At 38.3% G+C, this 18379-nt stretch overlaps 2 protein-coding genes across 9 annotated transcripts in view; one reads left to right on the top strand and one right to left on the bottom strand.

Moving 5' to 3' along the window:
- LOC139756883 (heat shock cognate 70 kDa protein-like) overlaps positions 1 to 7530 on the top strand; it is a 72260-nt gene extending 64730 nt beyond the window's left edge. For 3 of the 5 annotated variants that reach the window (XM_071676755.1, XM_071676756.1, XM_071676760.1), the window contains one exon: positions 5177 to 7530. In XM_071676755.1, coding sequence (XP_071532856.1) covers positions 5177 to 7084 — 1908 coding nt within the window. In that variant the 3' untranslated portion in view covers positions 7085 to 7530. Of the gene's footprint in view, positions 1 to 919; positions 1054 to 1309; positions 1332 to 5176 lie in introns of those variants that run through there. The other 2 variants (XM_071676757.1, XM_071676761.1) reach the window with 2 other exon arrangements.
- A 189-nt stretch (positions 7531 to 7719) lies between these two features.
- LOC139756884 (uncharacterized) lies at positions 7720 to 17096 on the bottom strand. 4 transcript variants are annotated; one of them, XM_071676765.1, is made up of 5 exons: positions 17037 to 17096; positions 12780 to 12911; positions 10438 to 11692; positions 9337 to 9448; positions 7720 to 9089 (listed from the first exon to the last, which is right to left on the bottom strand). In XM_071676765.1, the coding sequence occupies exons 2-5, from the start codon at positions 12866 to 12868 to the stop codon at positions 8641 to 8643; spliced, it is 1905 nt and encodes a 634-aa protein (XP_071532866.1). In that variant the 5' UTR covers positions 12869 to 12911; positions 17037 to 17096; the 3' UTR covers positions 7720 to 8640. The 4 variants fall into 4 exon arrangements, with proteins under 4 accessions (XP_071532866.1, XP_071532863.1, XP_071532864.1 ...); XM_071676762.1 differs by lacking the exon at positions 17037 to 17096 and adding an exon at positions 16651 to 17002; XM_071676763.1 differs by lacking the exon at positions 17037 to 17096 and adding an exon at positions 16796 to 17002.
- Positions 17097 to 18379: the final 1283 nt, after the last annotated feature.

Below are 18379 nucleotides of genomic sequence, written 5' to 3'. Positions count from 1 at the left end.
GAGGGCAAGGAATAGAGTGAATTGGAGCTATGTGGTATACCAGGGTTGACGTGCTGTCAGTGGATTGAATCAAGGCATGTGAAGCGTCTGGGGTAAACCATGGAAAGCTGTGTAGGTATGTATATTTGCGTGTGTGGACGTATGTATATACATGTGTATGGGGGTGGGTTGGGCCATTTCTTTCGTCTGTTTCCTTGCGCTACCTCGGAAACGCGGGAGACAGCGACAAAGCAAAAAAAAAAAATATATATATATATATATATATATATATATATATATATATATATATATATATATATATAAAACGATGTTCTTAACGAAATTTACCAAAACCAAAAAAAAGGCGCCTTTCATCCACTAATTACTGTAGGAAAACCATGGTGTAACTACAGCCGGCAGTATAACGGCTAGGCCAAAGCGGTAGTTTGATAGAGAGACATAACAGTTTAAGTCAATGTACTTCATAGTATTTCGGATGGTGAACATGCAAAACCAGAATTACTTCCGTACAACAATTTATTATTAGGTATTCTTATCCAACTTCGTAGTAGAAAAAAAATTCTGTCCAGAATATACTTCATATTTACTCATAGATACTGCTGCTTGGCACATTAAAATAAGAATCGGTTACAATTGTAGTCCAAAACTGTTGGGAACTAATTGTCAGTTGCAAGAATTTCTCGACTAATCTCGGCAAATCATAAATGCAAGAAAATAAAAATAATTTTTCAGCATTCAAAGGGTAACACCATACTTCACGTAATTTTTTGAATGAAATTTTGTTAAAAACTATGATCAACCTAAATTTGATCAAACATTTGTAATTCCTGGCCAGTGGGATATTAGAAAATATGTGACGTAAAGTTCAAATAGCCAATCATAGCCTAGAATATTTTGACGTACAGATGCAAGTTCTGTCATTGGTCAACTTGCACACCAACGCCTCGAAGTTTCCGCAGAGGGGATAGCAACGTTTCCGTCTCTTGAGACCTGACCAGTCGACACCTTGACGTTATCAGAAAACATTAAAGTAAAAACTACTGTCCAGTGAACGTGAGTATTGACACCAGTGGTAAGGCAAGATACGGTATCAGCGTAGTACAAATATGGTGTTACTATGACTACGAAAGTGAAAAAAAGGGTTTGAAGTTGCAGTGGCAAAGTGTAGTAAAGTTTGTTAATAGTGCTCTATGTAGTATTTTCGTCGATGTCCTTCACCGTATAAGGTTCAGATGTCTCGCTGGAAGATGTAATAAACGACACGGGCTTCTGGGGCATGTTGCTCCGTTACGAGTCTTGAAGATGTGCTTACTGAGGCTACCAGTGCTCTTGTAAGATATTATCCCGTCACGTCCTGTAACACGTAACAAATTTCGCTCCTCCTCTCCTGGTCCTTATTGTAGGCCTGCTCTCATTAAAGGCGTGTAAATATTGTCTCAGATAACTCGTATTGACGGAGATTAATTACTTTAGCAACTGCAAGTATTTAAAACAGCTAAGTTCACTGGATCTCAAATTCGTTGTCAGATGTTGGGGGTTTCAACTTTTTTTCGTGAAAAATCCCATGTGAATATGGAATCTCAAAATCACATTGTAAAATTTGCTGTACCCTTTGAGGAATTACCATTGGTGTTCTTAACCTTTCCAGTACATGGATCACAAGTATTGATAGCAAGAAATGACAGTTACAGGACAGTTCCCTTGACATAAGGTGGCATATATGGCTGGATTTTTTTAGTTGGGTAAATTGCATGTTAAGCAATCAGTTTGGTGATGAGTCAGATTAGAAGGTCGCAGCCCATGATTGGTAGGACTGTGTGGTCTTGTAAAGGTAGTCCAGGATTCTTTCTGCCACTTTCCCTATCCACGCCTCGCAACCATACAACATTGTTGGAACCACTATTCCTTCAAATATACCCATTTTAGCTTTCCGAGATAATGTTCTCGACTTCCACACATTCTTCAAGGCCCCCAGAATTTTCGCCCCCTCCCCCACCCTATGATCCACTTCCGCTTCCATGGTTCCATCCGCTGCCAGATCCACTCCCAGATATCTAAAACACTTCACTTCCTCCAGTTTTTCTCCATTCAAACTCACCTCCCAATTGACTTGACCCTCAACCCTACTGTACCTAATAACCTTGCTCTTATTCACATTTGACTCTAACTTTCCTTCCAACTTTCACTCATCCTTCAACCATCCAATTTGATCTTTGACCAGGTTATGTCACGGTGGAGGGAACACTTGGAATCCAATTGAGTTTGCAAGTGCGAAACAAAAATTTTGAGATCTGGGCCTGACTGCTCAGGGTGCAACGCGGGTCAAGAACAGACGTGATTGGATCCGATGGTATACGGGGTTGACGTGCTGTCAAGACTGAATCAGGCATGTGAAAGCATTTGGCGAAACCATGAACTTGTGTGGGCCTGGATGATGAAGGAGCCTGGGCTTATACAACATTTAGAACATAGCCTGAACTGAGTTGACCAATGTTGCTTTCGTTATCTTTTCCTAGCGCTACCCACACATAGGAGGGCGGCATAATTATTCCCCCTCCTGGCCGACGTGCGATGGGAATATAAAGGTCAGGTTCAGTGACTGGATGGTCAATATGTATTGTCTTGTGTCATTATGTTTCATTAATGTAGGTTCAGTTGCTGTGGACCGTGATACTAACTGCTATGGGGGTGGGTTGGTCACATTTCTTTCTTTTTCCTTCGCTACCCAAATCTGTCCGAAACAGCGACACAAGCAATATCAGAATTATCTAACTATAATAACATAGTATATAGAAATACAAATGTATTTTTTTTTTTCCAAAGCAGAACAAGGGGCAGTGAGGTATTCCCAAAAAAGCCTCTACTCCCTCAACAATTAAACTGCATCCACCCTGCAAACCTATCACGAACACCTCCTCACCAGCCTCACCTCGTAAACTTCATGCTTCGGGAAATGGCAATGTTTCAAACAAAAGTTATAATACTATACTAAGATTATATAATTATATATATTTCAATCATAATCATAATACAATATATTTTTTTAAATTTTATATATCATACTATAGTTAGATATTAAAATTCAACCCAAACATCCCAGTCAGATTACCACTCACACACATCCTAAAGGTGAACTACATTGAATCTACACACCAACTAAACTCAGCCCACCTACATTATCCTACATATCTCACATTTGCACAAAGACGCTAACAAGTACAGTACATGCTACATGAACTTTCCTCTGCCAATTTACCTATTACTTTGCAAAACCCACCCAGTGCACACAGCCACTAAATACACATACACAACTTGTAGGTTGCATTCTTTATAAAACAGAATTGAAGTTTCAAAACTTCATCATAGATAATTTCCTAACCCTATATAATATTATTACACACTTCAACATCACCAACCAGTTCAGCAAGAAGCACATACTAGTACAACCCAAACTTTCCCCAGCACATATTAGTCCTTATGAAATATTGAATCATGAGACAATTTTGCTCACCACCAAGAGAGATCATTAAAGACTGAAAAGTAAACAACAGACTGGCATTCTCCTTAACATGATGAACCACAAAACTAACAACAACCATCTCAAGCGAATGATAAAGTCCACCCTTTCTCAGCCCCCACTTGTGATGCACTCATAACCCAAACCATGCTATCTGTCCTCCCAAAAGAGCATAACATACTTACAAAACACTACTCAGAAATGGCATGAAGAACTTGTACAAAATCCATCCTGATGCAACAAATTAACCACCCTTCAGTCCCACTCAGAATAGATGCTGACAGAATATCAACTTTCCACCTTAAATACTTCAACCCGAAGCAGTCCAAGCACTTACAGGTATCCCTTACCACTGATAGTTACAAAACAAAATACAAGTCATCTGGAAACTTGCCAACATATTACCCATCTTAAAACCTTCCAAACTGTCCAATTCCCCCACCTTCTGATGGCCAAAGTTGCTACATCCTCAGAATCCAAACTCCTTGAGAATTGACCATCAACAGAATTAAGCAAAATGTTCCAATCTAACTAATTCAGCATGGTTTAGACCTGGTAACTACACATGTACCATGACCATCAATAGAATAAAGCAAAATGTTCCAATCTAACCAACTCAGCATGGTTTAGATCCAGTCACTGCATATGTACCATACATATTTTACACAACACATTCTGGATAACTTCAGCCAACCACAACTCCTTGGACATGCCCAGTGCTGGTTGCAGTAGATATCAATAAAGCTTCAGCTTATTCATAACCCCATTCACACTGTTAATAGCAACAGAAATCAACAAAGCATTCAATACTATCCCCAGATTTACCCTTTCACAAAAGATATTTAACTTCACCCTTCACAATAAAGACAAAAATTGGCTATCCAGCTGCATAGCTGGTTGCCAAGCCCGTGTTATTAATTATAACAGCTTTGCTTCAAAAGTCCTCAAGCTCTACAGCAGAGTTCCCTAGGAAGCAGTTCTCCCTCCAACCCTTTTCAGTTTCTTCCTCCATGACCTCCCCATACCTGCAGACCAGTGAGAAATTTGTTTCTCATGCAGATGATCCATAAATACATCACTGAATCCAGACACTTCCCAACAACAAAAATGCAACACATCATGCAAATTGAATACTGACACACCCAGAACAGAATGTTTGCATCACCACAGAAATCTACCCTCACCCTCTTAACCCCTGACAGACATAAATTCAACATGCACCATCCCAGCACCCTGAGTGGACAACCATTAGACTCCTACTCACACACACACGAAAGAAAAATCATTCTGAACATCACAAATGACATAAATATACTGGACATCACAGGACACAATTCCCTCAACACCATAAATGTCAACACAAACCCATAAACATACTACAGGCCTTCGGAACATTCATATACCAGATCTGGACAAGGAAATATATTTCTTAGTATACTCTTTATAATTATAAAGTATTAGCTTTGTAAAACAAAAATGTTTGTTCTAAAAACCAAGAATTAGGGATTGCTGAAGATGTTGGGACATGTATAGCAATGATGAGTTCTGTATTTTCAGGATTTACCAACATTAAGGTCATTGTAACTTTACTTTGAGAATGAGGGCATTTTTTTCTGATATTATTGCAGTAAAGGTACTGATGATGTTACTTATTTTCAGAACATGACCAAAGCAGTGGGCATTGACCTTGGCACCACCTACTCATGTGTGGGTGTGTTTCAGCATGGAAAGGTTGATATAATAGCAAATGACCAAGGCAACAGAACAACTCCATCTTATGTTGCCTTTACAGATACACAGAGACTCATTGGTGATGCTGCCAAAAATCAGGTGGCTGTGAATCCAACCAATACTGTTTTTGATGCTAAAAGACTGATAGGCAGGAAGTATGAAGATTCAAGCATTCATGCTGACATAAAACTTTGGCCTTTTAAAGTGATTAATGACAGCACCAAACCTAAGATTCAAGTAGAATACAAGGGAGAAATGGTGTACTTCTTTCCAGAGGAAATTTCATCTATGGTTCTTATCAAGATGAAAGATATAGCTGAGGCTTACCTTGGATCCACTGTTAAGGATGCAGTTGTAACTGTACCAGCATATTTCAATGATTCTCAGAGGCAGGCCACTAAGGATGCTGGAACAATTGCAGGTTTGAATGTCCTCCGCATTATCAATGAACCAACTGCTGCTGCCATTGCCTATGGTCTTGACAAGAAACTCAGAGGGGAGCGTAATGTGCTCATTTTTGATCTTGGTGGTGGTACATTTGATGTTTCCATACTGACTATAGAAGAAGGCATTTTTGAGGTAAAGGCTACAGCAGGTGATACCCATCTTGGAGGTGAAGACTTTGACAATCGTATGGTTAACCATTTTATGAAGGAATTTACACACAAATACAAGAAAGATTTAGGCAACAATAAACGTGCTGTCCGTCGCCTTCGCACTGCCTGTGAACGTGCTAAGAGGACATTATCTTCATCCACCCACGCTAGCATTGAAATTGACTCCCTGTTTGAAGGAATGGACTTCAACACATCTATTACCAGAGCTCGGTTTGAAGAAATGTGTGCAGATCTCTTCCGTGGTACGCTTGAACCTGTAGAGAAATCTCTCCGTGATGCCAAGATGGATAAGAGTCAAATTCATGAACTAGTGTTGGTTGGTGGTTCCACACGAATTCCCAAAATTCAAAAGCTACTTCAGGATTTCTTCAATGGCAAAGAGCTTAACAAATCTATCAACCCTGATGAAGCCGTTGCTTATGGTGCTGCAGTGCAGGCAGCTATCTTGCATGGTGACAAATCTGAGGCTGTGCAAGACTTATTGTTGTTAGATGTTACTCCACTTACTCTTGGTATTGAAACAGCTGGTGGGCTAATGGCTTCACTCATAAAACGCAACACAACCATCCCTACAAAGCAGACACAGACATTTACAACATATTCTGATCAGCAACCTAGTGTACTTATCCGAGTTTACGAGGGTGAACGTGTTATGACAAAAAATAACAACCTTCTTGGCGAATTTGATTTAACTGGCATCCCACCTGCACCACGTGGTGGTCCAAAGATAAAAGTTACCTTCGATGTTGATGCTAATGGAATCTTAAATGTATCTGCTGCTGATAAATCTACTGGTAGAGGAAATAAGATTACTATTACAAATGACAAGGGTCGTTTAAGCAAGGAAGAGATTGAGCGAATGGTGCAGGATGCTGATAAATACAAGGAAGACGATGATAAGCTACAAGAATGCATTATAGCAAAGAATGCATTGGAATCCTGTTGTTTCAGTATGAAATCAACTGTGGAGGATGAAAGGTTTAAGGACACATTGTCTGAAGAGGAACGCAAAATGGTTTTGAATTCTTGCAATGAGGTAATACAGTGGTCAGATGCCAACCAATTTGGGGAGAAGGAAGACTATGAACATAAACAAAAGGAACTGGAAAAGATCTTCAACCCCATCATGAAAAAGATGTACGGAGCTGCTTCAGAAAGTATGCATGGGGGAGCACTTAGTGGAGGACCAGCTACTGGACCTACTGTTGAAGTTGATTAAAGTCCCCATCCATAATTTATGTCTTGTTTCTATTACTGATGCAGAATACCTTTGTCATTTTTAGTTTTCTATTTTCTTAAATATAAAATACTGTATGGCTGGTGGAGTAAAAGTCTCAAGTATTTTTTTGATATATTTTGAAAGGACTTTTTTCAAGGATCAGAATCTTATATTGTGAGACCTTTTGTTGGAAATGTTTCATTCCAAAATGTGTAAGTTACCTGTGTACATAAGTATTATTATTTTGATTTGTTAGTTATGTACATGCTTATTTAATTTCATTAATAAAAGCTTATATGTTTAGAAAGGAATCTTTTATAAAAAAAAAAAAAAATATGAAAACTGCTTTCTTTTATCATAATTGCTACTTTTACTTGAAGGATATTTTTTATGAAAAAATATTGCTTTTCTGTTTGTGACAGTCTTGAAATTAAAACAAATTAAAATTAATGTTTCATTTACCAAAGTTGCATATGTACCAGGGAGTAAGATCATTATGTAAAGGTAATATTCTCACATAATTCAGAGGACATCAATAAAACTTAAAGGAAAAGCTGAATGCAGATGAAATAAGGATACTTTTGTAATCTTAATCCTTCATTGAGGTTAAAACAGGTTAATGAGCTATACCCACATTTGCATTCACCAGCATTTATTGGAGTTAAGTATTGCTGAGTGTTATTGTGTGACAAGATATTGTATGTTTGTGGACAGAATGCCAGCAGTCAATGAGCTGAATGATGCAGAAAGAGTAGATAGTTACTTGGGTCAAAGGAGTGCAAGTTGACAACCAATGAAGTGCTGGCTTACTACACAGTCGTCACTAACCCTCCCAATTCCCAGGCAGACGGTACTGGTAATATACCTCCCTGGTCAATAACTACCTAACAACTACTACTGCTGCTATCATCTGCTAAAATACATTTTTGAAATATGAAATAAAAAAATATGTTTAGACTACAAAAGTGCTATTGTATTATTATATATCTGTGGTAATATACTGTGAGGTGGATAGGGTGCTGTGGTTTTGGTGCATTACACATGACAGCTAGAGACTGAGTGTGAACCAATGTGGCCTTTTTTGTCGTTTTCCTGGCGCTACCTCACTGAAGCAGTGGGTAGCGATGCTGTTTCCTGTGGGGCAGGGTACAAACAGGAATAGGACAAAGGCAAGCATGAATATGTACATGTGTATATATGTATGTCTGTATGTATATGTTATGTATATGGGCGTTTATGTATTTATATGTGTATATTAGTGGATGGGCCATTCTTCGTCTGTTTCCTGGTGCTACCTCACTAATGTGGGAAACCGATTATGTATAATAAATGATAATATATATATTTCATAAATATTCGCCATTTCCCACATTAGCGAGGTAGCATTAAGATTAAGAACAGAGGACTGAGCCTAAGAGGGAAAATCCTCACCTGGCCCCTTTCTCTGTTCATTCTTTTGGAAAAGTCAAATCTGGAGGGGAGGATTTCCAGCCCCCTGCTCCCTCCCTGTTTAGTTGCCTTTTACGACGCGCAGGGAATATGTGGGAAGCGTATGTTCAGACTATATGATCTACAAGAGCCATGGATTTGCTAGGGTGTCTTTTAACATGTGGATCAGCACAATATCTCAGTTTGCTTGGAGACCATGGATGAAGGAAATATCCAGGACCACTAGGTAATATGTTATTAATGTTCTTATTTAATTTGGTGTAGATATGTTTGGATGTGTCACCTGAAGATTTTTTTATCCTCTGGTAAGTGTTATATTTATCAGCCTTCTTACTGGTGAAACCTATTTTTGGTTGATATGTCCAAGCTTTCTTATCTTTGTTTTGTCCCAGTCCACCCCCATTCATTCCTCCAAGAGTAATGTGATAGAGAAAAGGATCTTGATCAGGATCAGTTGGTTGAGGTTCTCCACATTCAACACACACACTTCGCCCTTCTATATCCATTACTGTTGGCTCGAGAAACAAGCGTTCATTTTGAAGATAGCGGTGGATACCTGTAACAGATATAAACAGTACTTGAAACTAGTGCATTGTAAAGTACTTGCTAACACCTTCCTACATCATATTCAATCTCCCAGTGTAACTGAAAGGCTCATGCTTACTACAAAAAGTTGGGTCTTCAGATCCATTAGCATATTTGTCCACAGCTCAATTGCACTGCCAGACACCATATACCTAATCCTTTGTAATTTCTTGGTATCTAAAACTATAAAAAAACATAAGTACTAGCCACCCACTTACATTTATGATGAGGGCTATGATCCCATGTTTTGCTATAGTTTAGCAAATGAGAATTATGATCTGAATCTTCTGCATCCCATGATCTCCATCTCCGGAAGTTGCTTCGTCGTGGCTATAAAACATCAAAAAACCTGACATTTATGGGGCTGTTTGCACAATATTCTTATTTTTATTACTGTAACTTTTTCTTTGTCATAGGTTATCGTCAAGTAGAAAAGTCCTTTTTGAGGCTAAGCATTACATGAAATATAAAAAAAAAGAGTAAAAACAAAATTAAGAAAATGAAAAATTATCTGGATTTTGGAGGAAGAGGAAAACTTAACTTTAAGAAAGGAGTAACTACTAACTGTTAGGGGAAAGACTTAAGAGGATAAAGAGTTACTAATCTTAGCAGGATGGGGAATAATACAGATATCAATGGTTCATCCTTGGAGTTGTCAACACCCATGTGGAAATCATGTCACACAATGGATGGCTGAGTTTTATGAGGGCCAATTATGTATACATGTATGTAGACAAAACCTCCCTAGAAGTGACAACAGTACTCAAGACAAGGATTAATGAACCCTCTGTATAAGCACAGTAACAGTTCAGAAGTTAAATATTTCTGCAATTTGAACATGACATCTAATGTCTTAGAGGCAGACTCGGCTATCTGTATAATGTGGGGCTTTCTAAAGATTAAATGTTTTTGTGATACCAAGTAAATTTCCTGTTTATTGTTTTGAATGGTTGCATGAAAACTATCAAGAGAGAGGAAAGTTGCGAGCTAAAAAATAAATGAGGATGAGGTGCAACAAGTTTGATGGGTCTATAAAAAGACATTAGCTAGTCTTGCATATATTATGGCAAATAAATATTCAAATTAAGATGGGTACACGCTGTTCAGGGGGTATAATGGTGTTTTATTACCCTGTAAGCAAGTGATGTCTGATGTTCCTGGGGCTTTTCCTTCTACAAATGCACTCCACTGCTTATTTCTACATAATACTTCCAAATAATACTTCCCATTATCAGAACGTACCCTCAGTATCAGAACAGTAAACTTTTTAAAAAATTACTTGTTCTGTGGTATCAGTATGCAGTAAATAATTAACTTACCAAGTATTCATATTCATGATTTCTGTACCCTGCTTCAAGTTTTTGTTTTAGGTTTTTCACCAGTTCTGTCCTTGGTTCATAGGGAATCCTTCTTGTAAACACAGGCTCCTCTTCTTTATCAGAGTACAATGTTGGTGTTGATAACTTTCTGCATAAGGGACTTCTTGTTTTATGAAGAGCTGAATGTCTTATATGCTTATTTATATTGGCAAGAGTATGAGAATAATCAGTGTTATATTTATGCTGATCTCCATCATCAGTATAATAATGTTGCCGTCCATACCTTCTACATAAAAGACATGGGTCTTCATTTCCATATAATGATGAATATTTTAGATCTGTGTAATGTCCAGATTGGTATTCATCATCATGGTGGTTTGAAGAAGTTCGAATGGAGTGATGGTCAGGTAATTCACAGAGTGTGCAGTAGTCTTTTAAAGCTTCTTGTCCTTGAGTGTCTGTCAAGCTATTATTATCACTGAAGACATTCCTCCGCTGTGTATGATATGAGGAACTTGGTGCTACAGGTGGGTCTATAACTTTTGCAGAACTTTCAGGCTGGATTGAGTGATTGTTTGGCTGAGATTGTGGATGTTCATCATTGCTTTTGCTGGATCTCTGACTACTGTTCATTCCTTTAGAAGTATCTGAATTACTACCATTTTGAAGGACATCAATTTTCTTTCTTGCTCCACTATGCCTGTTCATTTTTTCTGCAAACTGAACTTTTTTCTTTGAATTTTCTTTGTTCTCATCATTATTTTCTCCACTCTCTTTGTGGATATCTGATTCAGAGTTCTGATTAACTGATTTTCTTTCTATATTATCTTCAGAGAATATGTCTAAACCTGGTCTCCAATTTGCATCTAGTATGGATATTGAGTTACTGTTACCTTTATAACTTTTCCGACCATCAAGCTCTCCTCTAGGCAGTGAACGTGTGGAAGTTAATATCTGTCTTGGAGTATCAGAGACTGTCAATTTATGTTTTACTTTACTCAACGTTTTTTTACCAGAAGGATTTGAACACTGACATTTTGGCCTCAAATGGTTACAATTCAATCGTGTCATTGTTGGTATTCCAATTACCATGGTTTTTGAATGCAGTTTGTTTTGCTCACCAACAACAGACTTAGATTTCTTGTGATTAGTTGGCTTGAGAGTCATGCCCTTAGCAGTAGATGTGAGAGATGAAAAAGTTGCTCTTTTTCTAGGAGCTGTCTTTGTTCCAACATGCCGTAATTTTTCCCCTTTCCTGAAAGACAAAAAAGTCATAGTTTTATACAGTAAGAACATTCCTACAAGACAGAATGTTTCCTTCATGTAAATGACATCTGCTATTAAATCTAATTACCTGACTCTTTGTCAAACGCTCAAAACAAAAAGCTACCACATAAAAGTTTCAAACCAAACTACAATTATTTGCACTAAATAAATTTTTATATCTCTTAAGAAATGCCAAACCCCTCAGGACACACCATAGAAGCCTCATAGATGCATGCAGAATTTGGATAAGATTGGCCCTTTGAATGAGAGGAGTTAAAACCAAAGCACACAAACACTGGTCACCTTACTTGAATTATTCTATTTTCATAACTCCTTCAATCAAATCCTACAAACAAATCAACGAATAAAACTAATATGCAGATTTTGCTCCAGAGTGTCAAATGTCACAGGTTTTGCTCTTATCAACTGTCTTCCTGTCACATACATTTATAAAGCTTAAAAACTACTTTTTTGGGGCAAATTAATTCCATAGCCACCAACCGCCTAGGCTAGCAAAACGTGAGACATTTAGTTCCTTGGGGTGGAATACAATTCTCTAAGGTATGCTATAAACATTAAATAGATTTATCATATTATCATCTGAATAATGTGAAACTAATCTTTAAATAGGTTTCCAGAGATATTTATTACATTTTGGAGAAGATTTTCTCTAGGAACATATCCTGTTCTTTGGAAAGATTTTCTCTAGGAACGTATCCTGTTCTGTAATGGGATTCAGCTGAGATACGGGTATAAATTCACAAATTTTGATTTATCCTTTTTTCTCAGAAATTTAATTCATTTGTATATAAAAGGATGTATGTTAAAATAATGTTATTTCAATAACTGTCTTAGTTAATCTTAATAAGAAACATACAAAAATGTTTGAAATAAATATTTAACTTTCCCACAGGTAGTACAATGCTTATTAGAACTGTGAAAAAGAGTTAACTCTGACACAGTGTGCAGTGAATATTAGGAATGCTACAGTGAAAGGGTTAAAAACAACATTTACCCAGCCAATGCTTTCTTTTAATCTGCTGGCTCCATATGAATATTCAATGCTTAAAACTTACGCTGTCATAACAGGTCCGTAGAATGTGACTTTCTTCTGAGGAGGAGCAGAGGTACCTTCATGACATCCTTTACCTTGCCTCTGTAGCATGTCAGCTCTTTTACGACTCTTATTGTGGGTGCCACCCAAAAAACTGGAAATTACAAAGGTTCCTTTGCATACAAGCATTACATAAGTAATTGCTGAAACAATAAAACTGCAGAAAATAAACTATTATTTTATTCTATTGTACTTGATTGCCAGTTCCTCCCTTTGTGAGACAGCACCAGTAAACAGATGAAGAATGACTTATCCACTCATATACATAACGCTACCTTGGAGGAAGTGAAGTGTTTTAGATATCTGGGAGTGGATCTGGCAGTGGATGGAACCATGGAAGCGGAAGTGGATCATAGGGTGGGGGAGGGGGCGAAAATTCTGGGGGCCTTGAAGAATGTGTGGAAGTCGAGAACATTATCTCGGAAAGCAAAAATGGGTATGTTTGAAGGAATAGTGGTTCCAACAATGTTGTATGGTTGCGAGGCGTGGGCTATGGATAGAGTTGTGCGCAGGAGGATGGATGTGCTGGAAATGAGATGTTTGAGAACAATGTGTGGTGTGAGGTGGTTTGATCGAGTGAGTAACGTAAGGGTAAGAGAGATGTGTGGAAATAAAAAGAGTGTGGTTGAGAGAGCAGAAGAGGGTGTTTTGAAGTGGTTTGGGCACATGGAGAGGATGAGTGAGGAAAGATTGACCAAGAGGATATATGTGTCGGAGGTGGAGGGAACGAGGAGAAGAGGGAGACCAAATTGGAGGTGGAAAGATGGAGTGAAAAAGATTTTGTGTGATCGGGGCCTGAACATGCAGGAGGGTGAAAGGAGGGCAAGGAATAGAGTGAATTGGAGCGATGTGGTATACCGGGGTTGACGTGCTGTCAGTGGATTGAATCAAGGCATGTGAAGCGTCTGGGGTAAACCATGGAAAGCTGTGTAGGTATGTATATTTGCGTGTGTGGACGTATGTATATACATGTGTATGGGGGGGTTGGGCCATTTCTTTCGTCTGTTTCCTTGCGCTACCTCGCAAACGCGGGAGACAGCGACAAAGTATAATAAGGAAAAAAAATAATACCTTGCTAATGCGGGAAATGGCAAATACGTTATAAAAAAAACAAATATTTATTTATACTTGATTGCTGTCTCTCGCGTCAGTGAGGTAGCACCAGGAAACAGATGAAGAACAGCCCATTCATTCATATACACATATATATATACATAAATGCCAATACATGCATATATACATATGAATACATACACATACATACACAGATATAAATAAATAATAAAATATACACAGATATGCATATATACACATTACATATTCATACTTGCTTGCCTCCATTCATTCCTGGCGCTAACCTACCCCACAGGAAACAGCGTTACTACCCCCTGCTTCAGCAAGGTAGCGCCAGAAAAACAGACAAAAAAGGCCACATTCGTTCACACCAGTCTCTAGCTGTCATGAGTAATGCACAGAAATCACAGCTCCTTATCCACATGCTTGCTCACCTTCATGCATTCCTGGTACCACCTTGCCCCACAGGAAACAGCATCACCACCCCCTGCATCAGTGAAGTAGTGTTAGGAAACAAACGAAGGAAGGCCACATCCACTCACTCATTTTCTGGCAGTCATGTGTAATGCACCGAAACCACAGCTCCCTATTCACATCCAGGCCCCACAGACCTTTCTATGGTTTATCCTGGATGTTTCACATGCCCTGATTCAGTCCACTAACAGCACGTCGACTCCAGTATACCACATTGTTCCAATTCACTCTATTCCATGCACACCTATCACCCTCCTGTATGTTCAGGCCTGATTGCTCAAAATCTTTCCTGCTCCATCCTTACACCTCCAAAAAGAAAGTAAAGAGTTTATTCAGTGTTTTGATGAAAGCAACTTGGTAGGGTATATGTTTCATTTTACCTGATGGCCAGTCAATTGAACAAACATCAGATTAGACAAAACTGCAAAACATAAAACACTTTCTAGTTGAACTTTAGAGACAATACCAAAGGTGAACTTGGTTGAAGTTACAACAACCTAATAAACAACAGAATCTTCCACTTGGAAAAGTAGCTACATCATTCCCCTGCTTTGGATAGAGGATACATGCCTGAGAAAATGCAGGTACTATGAATCCATAAATATCAAACCAATTATAAGGTATTAGAAATATAACATTAATTCTAAATATGTCCTGAAGTCACCCCTTTTTCATTCCTGCCATGGAAAAAGTGTACAAGCCAAAATTGTAGACAATTTACATACTATAAAGCCCCAGTTATCCAGATGAACTAGGACTAGACTGCATTCAGCTGAGTGAGTTTTAAAAAAAATAAGTTTTTTATTGTACAATGTGCAGGAAAAAAGTACCTTCGTTTGCACAAAATCTTGAACACATTTAAGGGTTTATTTGTCATAACAAATACTGCAATAAACATCAGGAAAGCGAAATGTCTTTAATAGATATATGGACTAAAAGACAAACAGAGACAGATGAAGTAACAGCAGACAAAGACAGACAGACAGTTAACAGTACTCCAAAAGATAAAGATAAATGGTAGTATAATGTTTAGAGTTAAGAAGTGTGTTATGGAGCGCTGCATTTTTTTCTAAGATATTACATATAACAACAGTGGTGAGGATTATAGTATATGGTAAACTATGGGATTAATCAACCCTTTCACTGTGGCCAAGGCATATATGACCCTGTAATTTCTTTTGTTCTTTGTGGCTAGGGCATAAACAACATGGTCATTGCTTTCTGTTCACTGCAGCTAGGGCATGGGCTAAAGAAAGGGTTGTTGTATGGAGGAGGTTGGATGCATTGGAAACGAAATGTTTGAGGACAATATGTGGTGTGAGGTGGTTTCATCAAGTAAGTAATGTAAGGTTAAGAGAGATGTGTGGAAATCAAGATAAAGGTTGAGAAAGCAGAAGAGTGCATTGAAATGTTTTCGACATATGGAGAGAATGAGTTGAGAAGAGATTGACAAAGAGGATATATTTATGTCAGAGGTGGAGGGAACAAGGAGAAGCAGGGGACCAAACTGGAGGTGGAAGGATGGAAATAAAAAGATTTTGAGTGATTGGGGCCTGAACATACAGGAGGGTGAGGTATAAAGGAATAAAGTGAATTGGAACGATGTGGTATATATTATATAAATATATATATTAATTTTTTTTTTTTATTTGCTTTGTCGCTGTCTCCTGCGTCTGTGAGGTAGCGCAAGGAAACAGACGAAAGAAAATGGCCCAACCCACCCCCATACACATGTATATACATATACACATGTATATACATATATACTGCCAAATATGGTATTGTTTATGACGGATATGTATATAAGAAATACGATAAATTATCTTAAAAGTAGGTGATACATACCCGTAAAATACACAAAGTCTATAAAAACCTCACTTTATATCACCTAGGAGCCAAAATGCTAATGGATATGTACCATAAAATTATAGAATTCATCTGTTGCTGGGATTTCATGGCTGCGTGTTGCAATCTGTTAACATTAGGTGCCAAATGTGCAGTACTCATTCATGGGTGTGACTGACATGTTTCGACTACAATACTGAACATGAAAATCTGATGAGGTTTCCTTAAGTCTGATTTGTCAAGTGAATAACCAAATACACTGATTTGCCCTACATTCTCCAATATACTACCATCAGGTAATTTGAAATCATTACATAAAATATAATGTTAAATTCATGCTCCTAAGTCTTATTCTCGTAACGCTACAGAACATAATCATAAACCAATGACAACAGGGAGCTATAACAGACATACCATAGATATTGTTTTAATATGCTTACTTCTAATAGTGTTCCACTTTTACCCAACAATCACAGCAGTCTCCACTTGTTCACCTTACACTAGATAAAGATATTGTTCCAAATCATGCTCCCCTGGTCTAATTCACGCTGAATGAAGTTTGTTTACTTTAGGATTACATATTACCAATCATGATGATACAAAATGTGGTATCTTCCTATGTTCTCGAAAGGCTGTGTCAAACATATGTAACCAAACCTTTCTCATTAAAAACGAGTTCGAGTGGATACAACTGAAATCAGATTTCAGACAGTTGTTGTGTTTCTGTAAGATGAAGACGTTATTGGATTGAAATCCGGATTATCAGCTTGAATCTTAAGACTAGTATATCATCGATAAGAAATTGATCAATAAAGAATAGATTTACAATCTTGGCCAAAGCACCACACGTTGTAACAAAACGAGACAGGGAGTGGCTGCTGAAAAGGGTAAACCTCCCGACATAAAATATTCATAAAGTTTGGTGTTAACATTCAAGTTTCAACTAAGCACTAAATCATGCCTAAAGCGAGAAATATATTGTTCTTTCTTAGCAGGTGGCAAATAGATTACATCTGTTCTTCGTAAGGTTGTAAGTTGTATGTGTGCCTTCGATGAACATATTAAAATCCATTAAAGTTAAAAAATTCTTAAATGAATGTTTTTTGAAATGCAATGTACATACCAAAGTTTAATCATTAACCTTTTTATATAGTTTCTCGAAGAACTGTTAAACACTTTTTATCTATATCCTTAATCTCGACAAAGAAATGTATCTACAAAAAATGTATCTAACTACATCTGTAATATGATTTAAAGGTATCTACACAGGGAAATGTTAACGCAATGAAATAAATACAAACGTAAATAGGATGAGAAAAAATTACCGGTGAAATAGAAAATGTCACGTAATATGCATTTTGTAATATTTGCAGATAACTGACAAGTGTATTTGTCTTTACTCTCAGGTATATAATAAGTAAAGACGGAGAAGAGTAAGAAAAATAAACAATTTCAGAACGATTTGTTGGGGTCCATGAGTGTAGACATGGACATGGACATGAGTGTCCGTGCAGGAAAAGGACCGAGGTGAGACTGAAACCCCATGTTACCGCAGCAGCCTTGCAGGAGGAATGAAGATTGCTGGGTTCCTGTAGTCTTGATGCTGCAGGAGGGATAAGGCGTGGTTACGATCCCATTATGATGCAGCGGGAGAGACGAAGAATTTCTAGGGTTCTATGGTCCCATTGATGTAGGAATGATGAGGCCTACCCTGGTGTTTTGGTCCAATGGTGCTCTTACACGAAGAGTAAGGCTTTACTGGGATCCCGTGGTGATGCTTCAGATGGGGTAAGGCGTTGCTGGGGCTCCGTAGTTCTGCAGGAGGGGGTTAGGCATAGCCGCGGTGCTGCCGCAGAAAAGGGGGCGTTGCAAGGCCCCGTAGTGCTGCTGCAGGAGGGGTGAAGCGGTGCCGAGGTCCCATGGTGCTGGTAGAGAACGCCTGAAGCGTTACCTGGGTCCTCGAGCTGCTGCTCTTTTTTAGGAGGCGTTGCCGAGGTCCTATAATGCTGCTGTAGGAAGGAAGGGGGACGAAGGGCATTGCCCAGGTCCTTTTATGCTTTGCAGGAGTGATGCGTTACTTGGGTAATATGCTTTTGTTGCCGAAGGGGTTAGGCATTGCCAGAGTCCTGCAGTACCTCTTTGGGAGGCGTTGCTGTGATTCCGTGGTGC

The sequence above is a fragment of the Panulirus ornatus genome, chromosome 23 (assembly GCF_036320965.1).
Source record: "Panulirus ornatus isolate Po-2019 chromosome 23, ASM3632096v1, whole genome shotgun sequence".
Taxonomy (NCBI): Eukaryota; Metazoa; Arthropoda; class Malacostraca; order Decapoda; family Palinuridae; genus Panulirus; species Panulirus ornatus.
The sequence above is the reverse complement of the archived record's forward strand: the minus strand, read 5'-3'. Positions and strand labels throughout refer to the sequence as shown.